Source organism: Loxodonta africana, chromosome 15 (genome assembly GCF_030014295.1).
Source record: "Loxodonta africana isolate mLoxAfr1 chromosome 15, mLoxAfr1.hap2, whole genome shotgun sequence".
NCBI classification, from domain to species: Eukaryota; Metazoa; Chordata; class Mammalia; order Proboscidea; family Elephantidae; genus Loxodonta; species Loxodonta africana.
This window is the reverse complement of record NC_087356.1, coordinates 48,694,749-48,718,393: the sequence shown is the minus strand read 5'-3', so window position 1 is coordinate 48,718,393 and position 23,645 is coordinate 48,694,749. Positions and strand designations below refer to the sequence as shown.

The 23,645-nt window shown below is 41.6% G+C and overlaps 1 protein-coding gene across 1 annotated transcript in view; it reads left to right on the top strand.

The window, feature by feature from the left end:
- GLB1L3 (galactosidase beta 1 like 3) overlaps positions 1-23,645 on the top strand; it is a 63,522-nt gene that overhangs the window by 1,553 nt on the left and 38,324 nt on the right. Inside the window, exons 3-7 of the mRNA XM_023557008.2 lie at positions 200-284; positions 1,111-1,376; positions 1,609-1,821; positions 21,637-21,705; positions 22,386-22,481. Of these exons, the coding sequence (XP_023412776.2) occupies positions 200-284; positions 1,111-1,376; positions 1,609-1,821; positions 21,637-21,705; positions 22,386-22,481 (729 nt within the window). The remainder of the gene's footprint in view (positions 1-199; positions 285-1,110; positions 1,377-1,608; positions 1,822-21,636; positions 21,706-22,385; positions 22,482-23,645) is intronic.

Genomic DNA, 23,645 nt, shown 5'->3' with positions numbered 1-23,645 from the left:
TTGCGCCAGGCACCATGCCAGGCCCTGGGGATCTTATTGTGAATTGCGAGGCTAGGGCCCTTTAGGACTGCGAAGCACTGCTGCGCCTTCAAATTGCCAGTCTCCTCATCAGCGCCCCTTTCCAGTTTTCTCTCCAACTCTATCTTCTGCGGAAGCCATAAATACCCCACCCCGTCTGAGGCTCAGCCCATTGAGCCAGATGGAAAATCGGGGTTGTGGTCCCAGATAAGGTGCTCTGGAAGCTGCTGCTGCACCCTGCTGCATCCATCCCGAACCTCGGTGGGGTATGCGCTTCCACCGTTTTCATAGATCCCGCTTTCTCTGACTCAACCCTTTCCCCCGTGCCCCTGCCCCGGTGCCTCAGCCATGCTTATTCCTGTCCGTGGGCTCTGAATTTAGTCTCCTCAGCGCTCCCTTGCCCAGTGCACCCTCCGCCCTATTAGCTGTTTCTGGCCGGGGGGCTACTGCGCTGGATCCGTCGTGGCGCAGTAGTTAAATGCTTAACTGCTAATCCAAAGAAAGGTCGGCTTATCTAACCCACCAGCCGCTTAAAGGGAGAAAAATGTGGCAGCCTGCCTCAGTAAAGATAAAAACTGAACCAAACCCGTTGCCGTAGAGTCGATTCCAGCTCATAGCGACCCTACAGGACAGAGTAGAACTGCCCTATACGGTTTCCAAGGAGCTCTTTGGAGGATTCAAGCTGCCGACTTTTTGGTTAGCAGATGTAGCTCTTGACCGCTGCCATCAGGGTGTCACAGTAAAGATTAGAGCCTGTCTGTGGGGACAGTTCTTCTCTGTTCTATAGGGTCCTTATGAGTCTGAATCCAGGGCCAGGGATTTGGTTTTTGGACTACTGCCAGTGCGGAATCTACTCGGCTACAATGGGTTTGGTTTTTGATTTGGCCAGGGCTAGGAGGACAAATGGAAACGCTGGTGGTGTAGTGGTTAAGAGCTACGGCTGCTAACGTAAAGGTTGGTGGGTTGACTCTACCCGGTGAGCCCTGAAAACTCTAGGAGGCAGTTCTACTCTGTCCTGTAGGGTCGCTTGAGTCCCAATCGACTTGATGGCAGTAGGTTTGGTTTTTTGTTGTTGTTGTTGTTTGTTTTTAGGAGGACCTATGCAAAGTGGAACTGCCTTGTAAATTCGGCTGGCCCAGTTCCTCCTCCTCCACACCCCCGTCTCTTTTCTCTCAACAGCCTCCTGGAAGGCTTCCTGGTTTTTCCATCTCCTTATCTCTTTCTCCTTTCAGCACATGTCTCTCCGTGAAGAGAATCGCAGGCATCTTTTTCCTGCCATTTATCATGTCAGGCTTTGCTCCTCGGGCTAAACATGGTGTGAACCACATGGCTGGAAAGGTGCTGCAGTCCCAGTCCAGGTGTGCCTAAGTGGGAAGGGATGGGAGCTCTGCCTTCTTTCATGGAAAAAATACCAGAAATGTTAGCATGTCCTGCCAACAAGAACTTCTTATTGCTTTTAAGATTTCAGATCTCTGCCTTCCCGGAGTTAGCAGCCCAGGGCCATCAGGGCTCCTTCACGTCTCAGCAGTATCTCTCCTCTCCTCCCCTCCCCTCCTCTCCCCTTTCCACTTCCATTCCCGGTTTTGCCAGGTTTAATTGGTCTCATCTGGCCCCTGCTGAGCTGAAGGACCGGCATGTGGGACTTCAGACCACAAGAATGGGCAGGGGCAAACCACACTTCACGCTGGAGGGTCACAAGTTCCTGATCTTCGGGGGCTCCATACACTACTTCAGAGTGCCCAGGGCTTACTGGAGGGACCGATTACTGAAGCTGAAGGCCTGCGGCTTCAACACCCTCACCACGTGAGTGCTGCATCAGCACCCCTGACCTCGTTCTCCTATAGGGGCTCCTACCTTAGCATCTTGTTCAGAGCCTGAGTCTGGTTGGGAACCCAGACTAAGGGTTCCCTTCCAGTAGGATTCCAGTATACGCCTTTTGAGTCCTGCAGTCACATCACTTCTCATACTTGGTTTGCTCAGTGATCAAAGTCTTAGGGCATTCATGGGAGAAGTCTAAAGGCAGTGAATGATTTCCTCAGGAATCTCTCTGTCTACAAGGGAGTCATTTGATCCTTTCCGAGTACTCAGTTCAATGACATACTTCAGGGTGTGCTTATAGATAATTACATGGTGTTTTGATTGTTTTTAACAATCAAAGGCAATCTGTTTAGTTAAAAATGCCAAGAAGCATATGGCTGGAAAGCTTTGAAATAGCTCTTAACGTTTAGAGAAAAGGAAAATGAGGATAATAAATTGAGTTTTGGTAATATGAATATTGGCCAATAACCTGTTTTCACTTTAAAGTTGCAGAGATTAAGAACAAGTTTGTAATTTTGTGCCAGAACTTAACTATTAAGGGTGTCACAATTTTATATTCTGATTTCACCACAATCATACGATTACAGCAGTTTTGTCTTCAGATTATTTTATAAAGATCAATTCCAAAAAACCCTAATGGAAGTGTCTGGAAATGAAAATGTCTAATTTGTTTCAAAACTGGAAGTAGACAGAATTTACATATTTTTATTGCCTGTTCAACATTTTTTGGTTGTGCAATTTAGTGAAAGGAGCCCTGGTGAGGCAGTGGTTAAGCACTCAGCTGTTAACCAAAAGGTTGACGGTTGCTCTTCAGGAGAAAGATGTGGCGGTTTGCTTCCATAAAGATTTACAGCATTGAAAATCTTAGGGTTTCCAACTCCTCCCCTGTACTGTAGGGCCACTATAAGTTGGAATTGACTCGATGGCAACAGGTCTGTTTTTTTTTTTTAATTTAGTGATATCAATTATATTAATCATCTGTAGCCATCACGTTGCCATTGTTTCCACATCACCATAAACAGACACTCACTGAGTCCTAAACCATGACTGTCCCTTCCCCTGCCCTCCTCCCCAGTAACCACTGGTAAACTTTTTTTAGCCATCACATTGCCATTGTTTCCACATCACCATAAACAGACGCTCACTGATTCCCAAATCATGACTGTCCCTTCCCCTGCCCTCCTCCCCGGTAACCACTGGTAAACTTTGACCTCCGTACATTTGCCTATTCTTGTTATCTCATATAAATGATATACAATATTTGTCATTTTGTGATTAACTTATTTCATTCAGCATAATGTTTGCAAGGTTTGTCCATGTTGTAGCATGTATCAGAGCTTCATTCCTCTTTATGGTTGAGTGGTAGTCCATTGTATCTATGTACCACATTTTGTTTATCCATTCATCCACTGATGGACGTTTAGATTGTTTCCACTATTGGCTATCGTGACTAGTGCTGCAATGGACATTGGTGTACATGTATCTCTTTGTGTCGCTGATTTCAAACCTGTTGGGTAAATACCTAGGAATGGAATTGCTGGATAATATGGTAGCTCTTTGTTTAACTTTTTAAAGAACTGCCAAAATGTTTTCCACATTGGCTGTACCATTTTGCGTTCCCACCAGCAATGGATAAGGGTTCCAATTTCTCCACATACCTGCCAACATTTGCTATTTTTTTTTTCTGTCTCTTATTTTAATTTTAGTCATCTGTTTTGGCCTGGGTTTCTAGAGAAGCAGTACCAGTATAGTGCATAAATATGTATAGAGAGAGATTTATGTCAAGGAAATGACTGACATAGTTGTAGAGCCTGGAGGCTTTTCCTGACTCACTTAGCTACGGGAGCTGGAAAACCCAAGATCGGCAGGTCAGACATTAGGCCTCTGGCTCACAGGCTGTGGAGACCAAGGAATCCCAGGATTGGCAGGTGAGATGGCAGGTAAGCTGCCATCTCAGATCCCAAGAACTGGAGGTCAGATGATGAATCAGCTGCAGGATCCAGAGTGAGCAAAAGTCCAGAGCCTTTCCAGAAAGTCCACCTATATTGGATGCAGCCCAAGGAAACTCCCTTTCAACTGATTGGCTACTCACAGCAGATCCCATCATGGAGGTGATCACATTATATCAGATCTTATCACAGAGATTTGAACACTAGTGACCAAAGACCAGACGAGTTGTGGAATGACATCAAGGACATCATCCATGAAGAAAGCAAGAGGTCACTGAAAAGACAGGAAAGAAAGAAGAGACCAAGATGGATGTCAGAGGAGACTCTGAAACTTGCTCTTGAGCGTCGAGCAGCTAAAGCAAAAGGAAGAATTGATGAAGTAAAAGAACTGAACAGAAGATTTCAAAGGGCCTCTTGAGAAGACAAAGTAAAGTATTGTAATGACAGGTGCAAAGAGCTGGAGATGGAAAACCAAAAGGGAAGAACACGCTCAGCATTTCTCAAGCTGAAAGAACTGAAGAAAAGCCTCGAGTTGCAATAGTGAAGGATTCCATGGGGAAAATATTAAACAATGCAGGAAGCGTCAGAAGAAGATGGAAGGAATACACGGAGTCATTATACCAAAAAGAATTAGTTGATGTTCAACCATTTCAAGAGGTCGCATATGATCAGGAACTGGTGGTACTGAAGGAAGCAGTCCAAGTTGCTCTGAAGGCATTGGCGAAAAACAAGGCTCCAGGAATTGATGGAATATCAATTGAGATGCTTCAACAAACAGATGCAGTGCTGGAGTTGCTCACTTGTCTATGCCAAGAAATATGGAAGACAGCTTCCTGGCCAACTGACTGGAAGAGATCCATATTTATGCCTATTCCCAAGAAAGGTGATCCAACTGAATGTGGAAATTATAGAACAATATCATTAATACCACATGCAAGCAAAATTTTGCTGAAGATCATTCAAAAACGGCTGCAGCAGTATATCAACAGGGAACTGCCAGAAATTCAGCCCAGTTTTAGAAGAGGACGTGGAACCAGGGATATCATCGTTGATGTCAGATGGATCCTGGCTGAAAGCAGAGAATACCAGAAGGATGTATACCTGTGTTTTATTGACTATGCAAAGGCATTCAACTGTGTGGATCATAACAAACTATGGATAACATTGCAAAGAATGGGAATTCCAGAGCACTTAATTGTGCTCATGAGGAACCTTTACATAGATCAAGAGGCAGTTGTTTGGACAGAAGAAGGGGATACTGATTGGTTTAAAGTCAGGAAAGGTGTGTGTCAGGCTTGTATTCTTTCACCATACCTATTTAATCTGTGTGCTGAACAAATAGTCCGAGAAGCCGGACTATATGAAGAAGAACGGGGCATCAGGATTGGAGGAAGACTCATTAACAACCTGCATTATGCAAATGACACAACCTTGCTTGCTGAAAGTGAAGAGGACTTGAAGCACTTACTAATGAAGATCAAAGACCACAGCCTTCAGTATGGATTACACCTCAACATAAAGAAAACAAAAATCCTCACAACTGGACCCATAAGCCACATCATGATAAATGGACAAAAGATTGAAGTTGTCAAGGATTTCATTTTCCTTGGATCCACAATCAACACCCATGGAAGCAGCAGTCAAGAAATCAGAAGACGCATCGCATTGGGTAAATCTGCTGCAAAGGACCTCTTCAAAGTGTTGAGGAGCAAGGATGTCACCCTGAAGACTAAGGTGTGCCTGACCCGAGCCATGGTATTTTTAATCGCATCATATGCATGTGACAGCTGGACAATGAATAAGGAAGACCATAGAAGAATTGACGCCTTCGAATTGTGGTGTTGGTGAAGAATATTGAATATACCATGGACTGCCAAAAGAATGAACAAATCTGTCTTGGAAGAAGTTTGGCCAGAATGCTCCTTAGAGGCAAGGATGGCGAGATTGCATCTTACATACTTTGGATATGTTATCAGGAGGGATCAGTCCCTGGAGAAGGACATGATGCTTGGCAGAGTACAGGGTCAGTGGAAAAGAGGAAGACCCTCAACGAGGTGGATTGACACAGTGACTGCAACAATGAGCTCAAGCATAACAGCGATTGTAAGGATGGCTCAGGACTGGGCAGTGTTTCGTTCTGTTGTGCTTAGGGTTGCTATGAGTCAGAACCAACTCGACAGCACCTGACAACAACAACATCATAGAGATGATTATATCATTATACGACCGTCAAACTACATCATAATTGCCAAACCTCTGAGAATCATGGCCTAGACAAGTTGACACACAACGTTAACGATCACACCATCCTAGCTAGTGTGAGTGAAATGGTATCTCACTATGATTTTGATCCACATCTATGAGTTGAAATCTACTTGACGGCACACAACAACAACAGCAACAATGTGAAGCATCTTTTCATGTGCTTCTTGGCCATTTGAATATCCTCTTTGGCAGATGTCTGTTCAAGTCCTTTGTCCATTGTTTCATTGAGTTTTTTGTCTTTTTGTTGTTAAGCTGTAGAAGTTTTATATATATTTTGGATATGAGACACTACTGGGTATATGCTTCCTCAAAAATTTTTCCCCATCTGTAGGCTGTCTTTTCGTTTTTTAATAAAGTTCTTTGATGAAAAAAGTGTTTAACTTTTATGAGGTCCCGTATATCTATTTTGTCTTTTGCTGCTTGTGGTTTTGTTGTCATATCTGATAATCTATCATTAAAAACTAGGCCCTGCAGCCACACCCCTATTTTCACTTTTAAGAATTTTATGGTTTTAGTTTTCACATTTAGGTCCTTGATCCATTTTGAATTGTTTTGTGTGTAGATGATTCATTCTTCTGCATGTGGAAATCCGGTTTTCACAGCAACATTTATTGAAGAGATTTTCCTTCCCCATTGGAATGGACGTAGAATCCTTGTTGAAAATAAGTGGCCATAGATGTGTGGGTTTATTTCTGGACTCTCAATTTTATTCAACTGGTCTACGTGTCTGTTATTATACCCATACCAGCCAGTTTTGATTACTATAGCTGAATGTGTGTTTTGAAATGAAGAAGTGTGAGTCCTCTTACTTTGTTCTTCTTCAAAATTGTTTTGTCTGTTCAGGGCCTCTTGCCATTCCATATAAAATTAAGGATTGGTTTTTCCATTTCTGTAAAGAAGGCTGTTGGAATTTTGATCTGGATCGTGTTGAATCTATAGGTTGCTTCATATAGCATTGATATCTTAACAATATTAAGTCTTCTAATCTATGAACATGGAATGTCTTCCCATTTACTTAGGTCTGTTTCAGTCTCTTTCCGCAGTGTTTTATCATTTTCATTACATAAGACTTTCACATCCCTGGTTAACTTTATGCCTAGGTATTGTATTCTTTTACATGCTATTATAAATTAAATTGTTTTTTAATTTTTGCTTTTCAGATCTCTCATTGCTAGTGTGTAGAAACATAGCTAATTTTTTCTGTTGACCTTGTACCCAGAGTTCCCTATTACCAGCTTCCCTGTTCCCTCCTGCCTTCCAGTCCCTGCTCCAGGGCTGGTGTGCCCCTTTCGTCTTGTTTTGTTCCATGGGTCTGTTCAATCTTTGACTAAAGGGTGAACCTCAGGAGTGGCCTCATTACTGAGCTGAAAGGGTGTCTAGGGGCCATACCCTCAGGGTTTCTCCAGTCTCAGTCAGGCCAGCAAGTCTTGTCTTTCTTTTTGAGTTAAAAGTTTGTTCTACATTTTTCTCCAGCTCTGCCCTGGGACTCTCTATTTTGATTCCTGTCAGAGCAGTCAGTGGTTGTAGCCAGGCACCATCTAATTGTACTGGACTCAGTATGGTGGAGGCCACGGAAGATGTGGTCCACTAGTCCTTTGGACTAATCTTTCCCTTGTGTCTTTAGTTTTCTTCATTCTTCTTCTCTCCCAAATGGGTGAGACCGGTGGAGTATCCTAGATGGCTGCTCAAAGGCTTTTAAGACCCCAGACGCTACTCACCAAAGTAGAATGTAGAACATTTTCTTTATAAACCCTGTTATGCCAGTTGAACTAAATGTTCCCCAAGACCATGGTCCCCACAGCCCTCAGCCCAGCAATTTTGTCCCTCGGGGAGTTTGAATATGTCTATAAACTACCATGGCCTTGTCTTGTACAGGTTGTGCTGGCTTCCCCGGTATTGTGTACTATCTTACCTTTTGTCTATTAAGTGTTTTCCAATCCCCACCCCTCCCCTCCCTTGTAACCATCAAATATTATTCCTTTTTGTATGAAAACTTTTTCATGAGTTTTTACAGTAGTGGTCTCATACAGTATTTGTCCTTTCGTGGCTGACTTATTTCACTCAGCATAATGTCTTCTAGGTGCTTCCATGTTATGAGATGCTTCACAGATTCATCTGTTTTCTTTGTCCTTCTTACTCTCCTGTGCTGAGTTCCTTTTGTTTGTGGATTTCTTTTTCATCTCTTTTGTTTTTGTAGATTTTGTTTTTATTGAGACTTTATGTTTTTCTTCTTTATTTTGATGAGTAGATTTGTTAAATTTCTTTGTGATTACCTTGAAATTTACCCTTATCTTCCTAGGTTTAAACCAGTCTATTATTACTTGGTATCTCCTTGCCTTCCTCTCCATTAGAAAGTTCTATACCTACACCATTTATTCCCTCTATTATTGTTCTGACGTTGTCATTTACAGATTAACCTCTCTGGTTCCCTGTTGCAAGTGTTTTGGTTTTGGATAGTCGTTGAGAGTTTATTTCCTGGGTTGGAATCTGGCTGGTACAGTCTTGCATCCTAGATTCAGGCTGTGGTCTGATGTTGTTTGTTCTCAGACCGAAGGACTATCTTTAGTAACTCTTATAAGTTTGGTTTGGTTTTCACATATTCCCTTAATTTCTGTTTATTTGGAAATGTCCTAATTTCACCATCGTATCTGAAAGAAAATTTTGGAGGATATATTATTCTTGGTTGGCGTTTTTTTTCTTTCAAGGTTTTATATATGTCATCCCATTGCCTTCTTGCCTGCATAGTTTCTGCCAAATAATCAGAGTTTGGTCTTATTGTTTCTCCTCTGTATATGACTTTTTGTTCTTCTTGAGCTACTCGCAGGATTTTTTCTTTGGTTTTAGTGAGTGTGATTATGATTTGCCTTGGTGTTTTTCTTTTGGGGTCTATCCTATATGGAGTTCGTTGAGCTTCTTGGATGATCAGCTTTTCATCATTCATGATATTAGGCAAGTTTTCTGTCAGCAATTGTTCAACGACCCTCTCTGTGTTTTCCATTTTCTTTTCCTGTTCTGGAACTCCAATCGCTCACAAATTTTTGCTTTTAATGGTATCCCACATAATTCTCAGGGTTTCTTCATTTTTCTTTGTTGTTTTTTTCTGATTTTTCCTCACAGAGTTGTATCCAAGTGTTTGTCTTCAATTTCACTGATTATGTCTTCCATAGTTTCAAACCTGCTTCTCAACCCTGCTATGACACTGTCCATTTCTGAAATCTTGTTTATCTTTTGGATTTCTAATTGTTGTTTTTGTTTGATTTCTAGTTGTGAATCTATTTTGGCATTTTTTTCCTGTATTACTTTCCTGAATTGTTCCATTTTTTGTCTGTGTTTTCTATAATTTTTTCTATTTTTTCATCATTTTTGTCTCTTTTTCCTTTAACCCTTGGATTGCTCTGAATATTAAAGATTTGAATCCCCTGTCAGGTAGTTCTAGTGCCTTTTCTTCTACTGGAAAGTCAGCTGGTGTTTTATTTTGGATGCCTACTGGAACCATCCTATCCTGTATTTTTATATGTTTTGATCTTGCCTGCTGTCTTCGGGACATTCAGTAGTTATTTTCTTCATTTCTTGGTTGTAGGTTTGTTTCATCCTGCTTTTTTGTTTTATTTGGTTGTACCTGAGCAGGCGGGTCATGCATTCTTTGTTGTTTGCTCATCTGTAGTCACAATACTTTTCACCTCCTTGTCCATTGGGCAGGGCCAGTCATTCAGCTATGGTGCAGCAGGGCAGGCCCAGCTGAAGGGGAGGGACTGGGATGAGTTGTTTGTGGCACGTACTAGGGCCAACAGGGCTGGCCAGGAATCAGTGCTGGGCAGGTTCCAGTAGATCATGCCTGTGCTGCTTGAGGGTGTGATGTTCAGTGCACAGTGCAGGTAGGCAGGAAAGAGGGGGGAGATTGTGATGTGTGGAGCTAATAGGGATATGGGAAAGAGGAGAGAGAGGAGAGAAAAATGGGGGCCAAAAACAAGTGAACAAAGAAAGAGAGTAAAAGGAAAGAGTGCTAAGGGAGCTTGTCATTGGAGTGGAGAGATAAGAAACCAAGAAATGGAGAAAAGCAAAAAGGAAAAAAAAAAAAAGACAGGAAAAAAGAAAAAAAAATAGATAAACATTTGGAAAAGAAAAAAAGAAAAGCCTCCAGGAGTACCGGAGTCCCACTGATGGGGCTGCTAAGACTGGGAAGTGGCTCCTCGGCTGCGTGGCATAGCCTGGCTAGAAGGGGCAGATTGGGGGAGTGGCTTATAAGCCATACAGTGCAGCCCACCTAGAAGGGGGTCTCAAGCTGCAAAAAGAAAACAAACAAAACAGAACAGAACAAAGCAAAACAAGGGGGAAAAAAGCCCCAGGGATCCCATCAGCATGGTGTCAGGGGCCAGAGGAGTGATTTCCCAGTAGAGTGTGGCTTCACAGCCTTTCAGGAAGAACCAAAGATGACACACAGAGCCCTGTGTTCCGGAGAAAAGAGGGGGAGGTGGTAGGAGTCACAGAAGAAACCAAAAGAGACGGAAAGAACCAACAGCAGCTCAGGGGCCTGACCAGTGGGCAGGGTGAATCCAAGCAGCCTGAGACCAAAGCTGTTGCCTCCTGGCCCAGAGATTGTGGCTGGCAGGAAGCAGAGGAGGCTGAAGGGGCGGGGAGGAAGCAGGGAGCTGGAGAACGTGTATCTGTCCTTACAAGGTGTTCTGTGTCCTGCTGGGAACTTCATGAAACTGCTTTCCCGTACTCTGTCCGCTGATCTCCAAAATGGGTGGGGCGAATCCAAGGGGCATGGACACTGCACTTACAGCCAGCCAGGAAATTGAGAGGTACAGCATTGGGCAGAGAATGCAGTGTGGGAAAGTGTGTATCATTGGTTACTGGGTGTTCTGTCTCCTGCTGGGAGTTGCACAAAGCTCCTTTCCCATGCTCTCTGTCTGTAGATCCCAACTGGAGTCCAAGATGGCGGATCCATGCTGCATTAGCTGATGGGGCCCTCCACACATATCTCTCTTTGCTCTCTGTCCTCTGTCAGTTTCTTATTCAATTGGTGCTTGGCTGAGTTCTCTATCTCTTCATTTAGCACTTCAGATTCCAGGAATGACGTTTGTCTGTTTTACTTAGTTTTTTGGGTCTTTGCTGTGGAGGCATGGCATGGCGCTTCTGTCTATGGCACCATGTTGGCCAGAAGTTCCTTTTTTAAAATTTTTATTGTGCTTTAAGTGAAAGTTTACAAATCAAGTCAGTCTCTCATAAAAAAATTTATACACACCTGGCTATGTACTCCTAGTTGCTCTCCCCTGATGAGACAGCACACTCCTTCTCTCCATCCTGTATTCCCCATGTCCATTCAGCCAGCTTCTGTCGTCCTCTGCCTTCTCATCTCCCCTTCAGACAGGAGCTTCCCACACCAATATCATTTTCTGTCTAATAGTCCAGTCCAAACTCTGTCTGAAGAGTTGGCTTTGGGAACGGTTCTAGTCTTGGGCTAACAGAAGGCCTGGGGACCATATCCATGACCTCTGGAGTCCTTCTAGCATCAGACAGATGTTTAGGTCTGGTCTTTGTAAGAGAATTTGAGGTCTGCATCCCATTGCTGTCCTGCTCTATCAGGGATTCTCTGTTGTGTTCCCTCTCAGGACAGTCATCAGTCATCTAGTTCTTCTGGTCTCAGGTTGATGTAGTCTCTGATTCGTGTGGCTCTTTCTGTCTCTTGGGCTCATAATTACCTTGTGTCTTTGGTGTTCTTCATTCTCCTTTGCCCCAGGTGGGTTGAGACCAATTAATGCATCTTAGATGGCTGCTTGCTAGCATTTAAGACCCCAGATGCCACTCATCAAAGTGGGATGCAGAATGTTTTCTTAATATATTTTATTATGCCAATTGACCTAGATGTCCCCTGAAACCACGGTCCCCGAACCCCACCCTTGCTATTCTGGCCTTCAAAGTGTTCAGGTTATTCAGGAAACTTCTTTGCTTTTGGCTTAGTCCAGTTGTGCTGACCTCTCTGTATTGTGTGTTGTCTTTCCTGTCACCTAAAATAGTTCTTGTCTACTATCTGATTTTTTTTTTTTTTACTATCTGATTAGCGAATAGCCGTCTCCCTCCCCCCCCCCACACCCTCGTAACCATCAAACAATATTTTCTTCTCTGTTTAAACTATTTCTTGAGTTCTTATAATAGTGGTCTCATACAATATTTGTCCTTTTGCAAGTGACTAATTTCGCTCAGCATAATGCCTTCCAGATTCCTCCATGTTATGAAATGTTTCATGGATTCATCATTGTTCTTCATTGATGTGTACTATTCCATTGTGTGAATATACCATAATTTATTTATCCATTCATCCATTGATGTGCACCTTGGTTGCTTCCATCTTTTTGCTATTGTAAACATTGCTGCAATGAACTTGGGTGTGCATATATCTGTTCGTGTGAAGGCTCTTATTTCTGTAGGATATATTCCAAGGAGTGGGATTGCTGGATCGTATGGTAGTTCTATTTCTAGCTTTTTATGGAAGTGCTAAATCGATTTTCAAAGTGGTTGTACCATCTTATACTCCCACCAGAAGTGTATAAGTGTTCCAGTCTCTCTACAACCTCTCCAAAATTTATTATTTTGTGTTTTTTGGATTAATGTCAGCCTTTTTATTGGAGTAAGATGGAATCTCATTGTAGTTTTGATTTGCATTTCTGTAATGGCTAATGATCGTGAGCATCTCCTCATGTATCTCTTAGCTGCCTGAATGTTTTCTTTGGTGAAGTGTCTGTTCATATCCTTTGCCAATTTTTCAACTGGCTTATTTGTGTTTTTGTAGTTGAGTTTTTGCAGTATCATGTAGATTTTAGAGATCAGATGCTGACTGGAAATGTGATAGCTAAAAACTTTTTCCCAGTCTGTAGGTAATCTTTTTACTCTTTTGGTGAAGTCCTTTGCTGAGCATAAGTGTTTGATTTTTAGGAGCTCGCAGTTATCTAGTTTCTCTTCTGGTGTTTGTGCATTGTTAGTAATGTTTTGTATACTGTTTATGCCATGTATTAGGGCTCCTAGCATTGTCCCTATTTTTTCTTCCATGATCATTATCATTTTAGATTTTATATTTAGGTCTTTGATCCATTTTTAATTTGTTTTTGTGCATGATGTGAGGTATAGGTTTTGTTTTATTTTTTTGCAGAACAGATATCCAGTTAAGGCCAGCACCATTTGTTAAAGAGACTGTTTTTTCCCCATTTAACTGACTTTGGGCCTTTGTCAAATATCAGCTGCTCATATGTGGATGGACTTATGTCTGGATTCTCAATTCTGTTCCATTGGTTTATGCATCTGTTGTTGTACCAGTACCACACTGTTTTGACTATTGTGGCAGTATAATATGTTCTAAAATCAGGTAGATTGAGGCCTCCCATATTGTTCTTTTTTCCAGTAATGCTTTACTTATCCTGGGCCTCTTGCCCTTCCATATGAAGTTGGTGATTTGTTTCTCCATCTCACTAAAAAATATCATTGGAATTTGGATTGGAATTGCATTGTATCTATAGATGGCTTTCAAAAGAATAGACATTTTTACAATGTTGAGTCTTCCTATCCATGAGCAAGGTATGTTTTTCCACTTATATATTTCTTTTTTGGTTTCTTGCAGTAGTGTCGTGAAGTTTTCTTTGCATAGATTTTTTACTTCTCTGGTTAGATTTTTTTCCTAAGTATTTTATCTTCTTGGGGGCTACTGTGAATTGTATTGATTTGATGATTTCCTCTTTGATGTTCTTTTTTGTTGGTGTAGAGTAATCCACCTGATTTTTGTATGTTTATCTTGTATCCTGATGCTCTGCTGAACTCTTCTATTAGTTTCAGTAGCTTTCTTGAGGATTCTTTACAGTTTTCTGTGTATGAGATCATGTCATCTGCAAATAGAGATACTTTTACGTCTTCCTTACCAATCTGGATGAGCTTTATTTCTTTATCTAGCCTAATTGCTCTGGCTAGGACTTCCAGCATAATGTTGAATAAGAGTGGTGACAAAGGGCATCCTTGTCTGGCTCCTGTTCTCAAGGGGAATGCTGTCAGACTCTCTCCATTTAGGATGATGTTGGCTGCTGGTTTTACATAAATACCCTTTATTATGTTGAGGAATTTTCCTTCTATTCCTGTTTTGTTGAGAGTTTTTATCATGACTGGGTTTTGAACTTTGTCAAATGCCTTTTCTGCATGAATTGATAAGATCATGTGGTTCTTGTCATTTGTTTTATTTATGTGATGAATTACACTGATTGTCTTTCTAATGTTGAACCATCCCTGCATACCTGGTATGAATCCCACTTGGTCATGGTGAATTATTTTTTTGATATGCTGTTGAATTCTACTGGCTAGAATTTTGTTGAGGATTTTTGCATCTAAGTTCATGTGGCGTATACGTCTGTAATTGTCTTTTTTGTGGTGTCTTTACCTGGTTTTGGTATCAGGGATATGGTGGCTTCATAGAATGAGTTTGGTAGTATTCTGTCCTTTTCTATGTTCTGAAATACCTTTAGTAGTAGTGGTGTTAACTCTTCTCTGAAAGTTTGGCATTATTCTCCAGAAGCTGTCAGGGTCAGGGCTTTTTTTTTTGGTTGGGAATTTTTAATTACCTTTTCAGTCTCTTCTTTTGTTATACGTTTATTTAGTTGCTCTACCCCTGTTTAGTTTGATTTAAGTAAGTAGTGTGTTTCTAGAAATTCAACCATTTCTTCTAGGTTTTCAAATTTGTTAGAGTACAATTTTTCATAGTAATCTGATATGATTCTTCTAATTTTAGTTTGGTCCATTGTGATATCACCCATTTCATTTCTCATTTGGGTTATTTGCTTCCTCCTCTGTTTTTCTTTTGTTAGTTTGGCCAGTGGTTCATCGATTTTGTTGGTCTTTTCAAAGAACCAGCTTTTGGCCTTGTTAGCTCTTTCAATTGTTTTTCTCTTCTCTATTTCATTTAATTCTGCTGTAATTTTTATTACTTGCTTTCTTCTGGTGCCTGAGGGTTTCTTTTGTTGCTCTCTATTTGTTCCAGTTGTAGGAAAAATTCTTTGATTTCAGCCCTTTCTTCTTTTTTGTATGTGTGCATTTATTGCTGTAAATTAACCTCTCAGCACTGCTTTTGCTGTGTCCCAAAGGTTCTGATAGTGTTTTCCTTCTCATTGGATTTTATAAACTTATTGATTTCATCCTTAATCTCTTCTATAACCCAGTCATTTTTGAGCAGAGTGTTGTTCATTTTCCAAGTGTTTGATTTTCTTTCTCTGCTTTTTCTGTTATTGATTTCTACTTTTATGGCTTTATGGCCAGAGAAGATGCTTTGTAATGTTTCGATGTTTTGGATTCTGTTAAGGCTTGCTTTGTCACCTGATATGTGGCCTATTCTAGAGACTGTTCCATGTGCATTGGAAAAGAACGTATATCTGGCTGCTGTTTAGTGGAGTGTTCTGTATATGCCTATGAGGTCAAGTGCGTTGATTGTGGCATTTAGATTTTCCGTGTCTTTATAGAGCTTCTTTCTGGATGTTCTGTTCTTCACCATATGTGGTATGTTGAAGTCTCCTACTATTATTGTGGAGCTGTGTATCTCACTTTTCAATGCTGTTAGTGTTTGTTTTATGTATCTTGATGCCCTGTCATTGGGTGCATAAATACTTAATATGGTTATATTGTCCTGGTGTACACAAAAACAAAACCCAAACCCAGTGCCGTTGAGTCGATTCCAACTCATAGTGACCCTATAGGACAGAGTAGAACTGCCCCACAGAGTTTCCAAGGAGCGCCTGGCAGATTCGAACTGCCGACCCTTTGGTTAGCAGCTGTAGCACTTAACCACTATGCCACCAGGTTTTCCCATCCTGGTATATTGTCCCTTTAATCATTATATAGTGTTCTTTCTTTTCCTTTGTTGTGGATTTTACTTTAAAGTCTATTTTGTCAGAAATTAATATTGCCACTCCTGCCCTTTTTTGATTGTTTGGTATATTTTTTTCCATCCTTTGAGTTTTAGTTTATTTGTGTCTTTAAGTCAGGTGTGTCTCTTGTAGGCAGCATATAGACAGATCATGCTTTTTTTTCAATCCATTCTGCACTTTTTATCTCTTTATTGGTGCATTTAATCCATTTACATTCAGCATAATTATGGATAGGTATGAGTTTAGTGCTGTCGTTTTGATGTCTTTTTTTGTGTGTTGTTGTTCACGGTTTTTTTTCCACTTAATTTTTTTTGTGCTGAGTAGCTTATATATTGTCTTTTCCTCTTATTTGTTGTTGTTGATTTTGTTTTTGCTGTGTCTTTGTGTTTTTCTTGTAGTTTATTTTGATAAGTGGGATAGTTTGTCTCCTTTGTGGTTACCTTAATATTTACCCTGTTTTTCTAAGTTTAAACCAAACTTTTTTTCTTTATATTGCCTTGACTTCCTTTCCATATGAAAGATTTATGACTACATTTTTCAATCTCTCTTTATTGTTTTAATGTTGTCTTCTTTTACATAATGATATCGCCGCTTCCCTGTTTTGAGCATTTTTTTAATCTTGATTTTCTTTTTTATGTGTGTGTGATATCTCTATCTGGGTTGATATCTGGTTGCTGTGTCCTGTGTTCTAGTCTTGGGTTCATATGTGATATTATTGATTTTCTAACCAGAGGACTCCTTTTAGTATTTCTTGTAGTTTTTTTTTTTTTTTTTACAAATTCCCTAAACTTCTGTTTATCTGGAAATGTCCTAATTTTGCCTTCATATTTAAGAGACTGTTTTACTTGATATGTGATCCTTGGCTGGCAATTTTTTTTCCTTCAATGCTTTATATAGGTCATCCCATTGCCTTCTTGCCTGCATGGTTTCTGCCGAGTAGCCCGAGGTTATTCTTATTGACTCTCCTTTGTAGGTGACTTTTTGTTTATCCCTAGCTGCTCTTAAAATTCTCCCTTTATCTTTGGTTTTGGCAACTTTGATTATTATATGTCTTGGTGACTTTCTTTTGAGATCTACCTTATATGGGGTTCGATGAGCATCTTGGATAGATATCTTCTCATCTTTCATGATATCAGGAAAGTTTTCTGTGAACAGATCTTCAACATTTTTCTCTGTATTTTCTCTTATCCCTCCCTCTCCTGGTACTCCAGTCACTCGTAGGTTATTTCTCTTGATAGTGTCCCACAGGATTCTTTAGGGTTTCTTCATTTTTTTTAATTCTTTTGTCTGATATTTCTTAGAATATATTGTTGCCAAGTGTTTTATATTCAGTCTCACTAATTCAGCCTTCCATTTCCTTAGTTCTGCTCCTCTGACTTTCTATCGAGTTGTCTAGCTCTGTAATTTTGTTGTTAATCTTCTGAATTTCTGATTGCTCTGTGTGGATTCTTGCAGCCTATTAAATTTTTCATTATGATCTTGAATAACCTTTTTAATTTCTTCATTTCCTTTATCTGTGTGTTCCTTGGCTTGTTCTATGTTTTGCCGGAGCTCCTTCCTGATTCTTGAAGAGTTCTGTATATTAATCTTTTGTATTCTACATCTGGTAATTCCAGGAATACATCTTCATCTGGAAGATTCCTTGATTCTTTGCTTTGAGACCTTGTTGAAGTGATCATGATCTGCTTCTTTCTGTGATTTGATATTGACTGTTGTCTCCAAGCCATCTATAAGTTATTGTATTAATTCATTTTATGTTTGCTTTCTGTGTCCCAGTTACTTGCTTTGTTTTGTTTTGACATGCCCAGATAGCCTGCTTGAGTTAGCTGGCTTGATTATTTTCACCTTTGAAGCTCTAACGTCCTGTCACCAGATGGCTAGAGCTGTTACCAGGTATATAAGCCTAGGAGTCCATTTAATTTTCTTGCATGGATTCAGCTCGGGCGTCCAGATAGTTTGTCATCAATTCAGGCTCTGTTCTACAGTCTTACAGGGGCAGGAGTAATTGGTGTAGGCACAAGTATCTGGTTGCAGCAGGGATCACACTCTCAACAAGGCAGGTAGCTGACAACCATCCCCCCAAATGTCTGTGAGGAAAGTGCATCCCTGTTCCCTGGAGCTCATATGTGGGTGGGTTCTGCAGCTGGACCATGAGCACCCAATGCTTTTGGTTGTAAGGAGTGGGAGGCAGCACTTATCCTTGGATCTCTGTCATGGGTAGGTAGGTGATGTGGGCTCAACCACCAGTCCTCAGGCCCCTGATATGGGTAGGTGAGAACCCTTTTTAATAGGCAATGTGGTGTCAAATATCAAAAACCCATCTGTCCACTGCACAGCTGAAACAGTTGAAGTCAGATCTCAAGCATATGCACCGTTGCAGTAACAAGGGCCTAATCTCTTGAAATGGGCCCATGCAGTTTCCTGCAGGGGTGAAAGGTATTCAAAGTCCACAGACCATTTGTGCCTGGACAAGAGCCACTTCTGTCCTGAGCTCCTCAGCTTAGTGGAGCTGACAGATTACCTTTTTCCCCAATTGTTAATTTATTCCTTCTCCAAGTCTGGGAGAATGGTTTAGGGCATGCACCAGAACCTATTTCGGGCCCAGGGAAATTGACAGCCACTGAAGCTGGCTTGGGGGCTGGGGGCTTAGTGAAATAGATGCAAATACTTAGCTTTTGCTGAGAGCACTGTTCTTCTCTGGCTCTGGAGGTGCAAGCAGACTGTGCAGCTCACTGTCTCTAACTGAGGAAATCGTGTCCCCAATGCTAATGACAGCCGTGCCTGGGGGGTGGTGGTTCCTGCTGAGTCAGGTCTGACAAGTCCTCACCTCTTCTGAACTGTCTTTCCCTCCCCCTGCCGCTCAGTCCAATTTCCTAACTTTGCCTTTGATGTTCAGGGATCCTAGCTTGTCATATACATAATTGTTTCGCTTGTTTATTGGGTCTTTTTTGTATGAGGGATCACTGGAAGCATCTGACTACTCTGCCATCTTGGCCCTGCCTCCTACCCTTGTTTTTGAAGGATAACTTTGCTAGATAAAGAATTCTTGGTTGACAGTTCTTTTATTCCAGCACTTTGTATATATATATCATTCCATCGTTTCCTGGCCACCAAGGTTTCTGAGGAGAAACTGGTAGTTAATCTTATTGAGAATACTTATTACTGGGCTTCTCTCTTACTGCTTTCAGAACTCTCTCTTTGTCTTTAATTTTCAAGAGTTTGATTACAAAGTGTCTCGGTGTAGATCTCTTTCAGTTTATTCTATTTGGAGTTCTCTGAGCTTCCTGGATTTGCAGGTCCAACTCTTTACTCAGATCTGGAAAGTTTTCTGCCATTATTTCTTCAAATATTCTGTCCCTTTCTTTTTCTCCTCTCCTTCTGGGATTCCCATGATGCATGTGTTGATTCGCTTGATGGTGCCCCACAATTCCGTTTAGCTTTGTTCATTTTTCTTTATTCTTTTGTCCTGTTTCTCTTGGACTTGGTGTTTGATTACTTTGTCCTCTAGTTCATTTATTTTTTCTCCTGCCTGCGCAAACCTATTGTTGATACCCTTCCCTTCATTTCCTAATACAGTTAAGGTATTCCACAGCTCCAGTATTTTCATTTGGTTCTTTTTTATGTTTTGTATCTTCTTATAGAAATTCTTATTTTGTTTCTTGATTTCCTTTAGTTTTTGTGTGTTCTTTAAATTCTTTGAGCATAGCTAATGATGTGGTTTGAAAGTCCTCTATTTCGTCTATTATGTAGGCTTCCATAGGGCTGATTTCTGCTTCTTCATATTGTTTCAATGGTCTATCCTTTCCTATTTTCTTGTATGCCTTATAATTTTTGTTGAACCTGGAACATGTGAGTGTTATACTGTGGTAACTATGGAACTTAGAATCTTCTCTTTTCTCAGGTATTGTAATTGTGTGTATATTTCTTTTTTTTTCTCTTTTTCCCCTAAATTCCAGTAGAGGGCCTCTGGCCATTTGATTCTGCCAGCATTGACTTGGTGCTAGGAAAAGGCCACTATCTTCCCACTTGTCTGAACCCTTCAGGATACCACCAGACCAAGACTTCTCTGCAAACTGTGCAACCTCAAAGCCTCAAGGGAGAAGGTTCTCATTGCCCCATCCTGGCACCAGCCAGGTGTTCTGGGAACACATATTGCCATCCCCACCTTTGTGGTGGGGCTGAGGGAGTGGTGGTTGCTAACTGGTTCATGGATATAGTTCGCCTAGGAAGGATCAACAGACTCTCTATTCCTCAGGCACTTACCTAGTTCATTTAAGTGTGTGATCTGTTTCCAGAGCCCTTAAATAATCTCAGTAGGCTTTTCCTGGCTTGTAGGTGATTAGATGGAGGGGAGGATTTTGACCACCTTCTAATTCCTTTTTTTGTATTCAGAATTTCTAGTCTCCAGGGCAGGTTTTTCTCAGAGAGATCTGCTCTTGGAAATCTATTGCTTGTAACCATTAAGTTAAAATCACTCCCATTTCATGAAGCCTGGAGGCAGTACAAAAAAAATTTTTTTTCGTTCCTGTCTGGAGGTGGGTGGAGACTGGCTTCTCTGTGAGGATCGTCTGTTTCTTGTTTTTCTAGCTGATCCCAGGCTGATATGAAGAATATGACACAACAATCAGCAAACATAAGTCCATTTGCCACTTCCTGGGTTAAAGGTAGCATGGTTCACAGCTTACCATTTGCAGCTCCCAGTCTACATCCAATTGGTCCACCCTTACTGCTGTGGGGGCTGAAAAGGAGGGGCTCCCATGTGATAGAGAGAAATAGTTTCCTAGATTGTTGGCTGGCTCACTCTTCCTTCAGTTTTCAGCCACGTGCTTTATCTCTTGAGCTGATTTCTGGAGTTCTGAATCCATTGAGTTCCACCACATTGTCTGTTCTATTTTGTTTCTGTTTTCTTTAATTATTGTATGGAGATAGTGGTGTTCAATTACCTATGCCCTCATCTTGGAGAGGATCTCTACATGGTGTTTTTAAAACAACTATTTATGTACATGAGATGAACACATAGAGGAAAGACCACTACCAAAAAACAAGCATGTAAGGAAACAGCAGTATCAATAAAGTGAAATTTAATGGCATAAAGGAAATGAACATTGTAGCTTAATAAATAAAAGCCTGGGCTCTACAGTCAGACAGAACTGGTCTTCAGTTCCAACTCTGCCTCCAAGTATCATATCCCAGGGCCGAGGTACTCATCTATAAATGGGAAGAATAATAAAAAATATAAAACCTTTGTCCTATTTATGTGAAAAATATCTATCACAACACAGTGTCACTAACTTAAATATATATACCAACATAATGTAAGACAACAAATTTTAGTTATTCAGTAAACACTTATATACTGTTTACTGTGTGCCAGGCATTTTCTAAGCCCAGGATAATATTAATTCACTTAATCCCCAAAGCAACCCTACATGGTGAATGAGAGCATTTGTATATCTATCTGAGAATCTAGAGTCATAGAATTTTTGGCAGCTTGAACCAAAACTGGGCAATAAAGAGAGAAAATATTGAAGATAATCATTTATATAATAGAAATTTACTTGTTATTGGAAACTTCAGCTTATTCCAAAGTAGAGCTATCCCGGGTTCTGCTTGGGATTGAGGATGACCTAGGAATTCAGAAGAAAGAAATAAGGGATTTATGTATCCTATTTCTCTCTTGCCTATTACAGCTATGTTCCTTGGAACCTCCATGAGCCGGAAAGAGGCAAATTTGACTTCTCTGGGAATCTGGATCTGGAGTAAGTGTTGATGTTGTTTCTGTTGCCAGACCCTGAGTGGGATGCAGAGAGGTGGCACCTGGGATTGCTTAGGAACAGTGGGGCATTACTGGGAGAGACAGAGTCTGAAGCCACGTTCTTGTGACACTCAGAAAGGTGTTACACCCAGGACCAGTCACTCTCCAGTGGGCACTTGTTACCCCTGGTGGGACGGGGCCTCCAACCTCTGTGCCCAGACTTCTCCCTGCACCCACAGAGGCTGCCCAAGGCCCTGGGAGGAGGCCTGGGTGCAGTGTGGGCCCATCACCTGGCTGGGACAGGGGCTGCTTTTAGGGGTCAGTTTTACTGTTAGGACCCTGCTAGCACCCTCTCTGAGCCCTTCCTCCTTAGCTCCCCTTGGGTCTGTGCAGATGGTGAAAACCCCACTCCCAGGGATACCTCTACCTTGGGATTCCTTGCTCTGCTGGTGGGAGGGCTGCAGCCTTTGCTTCACTAACCTCATTCTCCTGGTTAGAGGTTAGAAAGAGTGAGGCAAGGCGAGGAGCCAACAGCTCCGTCTCTACACTCCAAGCTCTGCATTCTGTGCACTGCACTGAGCATCCTCCCTCCCTCCTCTGGCTCACACTCCCTACAGCACCTCCCCCATCCCCCGACAGCCTCATTTCTGTCAGGAGAGTCACCGACGCTGTCTCCCTCCCTAGGGCCTTTATCTGGATGGCCGCGGAGCTTGGTCTGTGGGTGATTCTGCGTCCAGGCCCCTATATCTGCAGTGAGATTGACCTTGGAGGCTTGCCCAGGTGAGCAGGGATGGGAAGGGTCCAGATTTGTGGTTGTATTTTGCTTTACTAAAAGTAAAATCTTAATCTAATAGTAATAAAAATAACCTTTGTTGAGCATGTATTATGCGCCTTGCACTATGCCATGTAGGTTACTTATATCATCTCATATAGTGCTTACAGTAATGTCATGAGGTATAGGGTCTGTTGCACTCCCGTTTTATAGTTGAGGAATTTCAGGGACTGGCCCTCTAGACGAGTTTGTGAGAGAGGAGAGGAAGCATTAAGATGATCACATTCTTCTTTCTCCACAGAGAGGGGAGTTATGCTTACTTCTCCTCTTCTCATGTGGTAGGAAGGAAGCAAAGAGAAGGCACTAGAGAGGGAAAGGACTTGTTCTGATGACTGCCCGCTCAGTGTGGTTTTTCTTCTTTTGTTCGTGGCAGATCACGTTCTCCACTGGACTGAGCACCCCAGTCCCTCCCTCCTTCTCATTTTTTTTTTCCTAATGCTTTCACCTGTGATGCTGGCTCTTTGTCTAGACAACTGAGGTTTAGGGCGAGAATCCATGAAGCCTCTCGTTATCTGTATGACCTGGAAGAAATCCCTGTTCATCCATTGCTTGCCTCTGGATGAGCACTGTGATTCCCCAGAGTTGAATGAGAGACTTTGCTCTTCTCTAGGACAACCTTGTTCTCTCATCCCAGCTCTGGAGCTGAAAAGACGTGGCCTTGAGGGAAGTGGGTATTTTAGAGCAGGAGGTATTCACGGTACAGGTACCTCATAAGTGAACCAAGACATGTTTTTATTGGCTTGTGAGCTCCTATACTATATTTGAAGTCTTAAGTCTTTGAGGGAATGTAATCCTGTCTTTAAGGTACATACACTGTGCTCAGTAAAAATGTTTCTAATGAAATAAGAGTGGAGAAGAGTATCCAGTGAGAACTCTCACTAAGGCGTGGTGTCCAAGGCCTTGGCCCCTGCTTAGTCCCCCAGTCTGGCCAAATGGAGGTGAATGCACTTCATAATAGGTACAGCACCATGATGGTGTGAGGATCATATCTTCTTCTGAATCTCACAAGTCTGTGAGAGAATGACCCAAAAAGCTTGCACTGTTCCAGACCCCTGGGTGATCCAGTGCTGTGGGGTGAAATCGAAGAAGTCAGTCTGCGCTGAAGGAAGCCC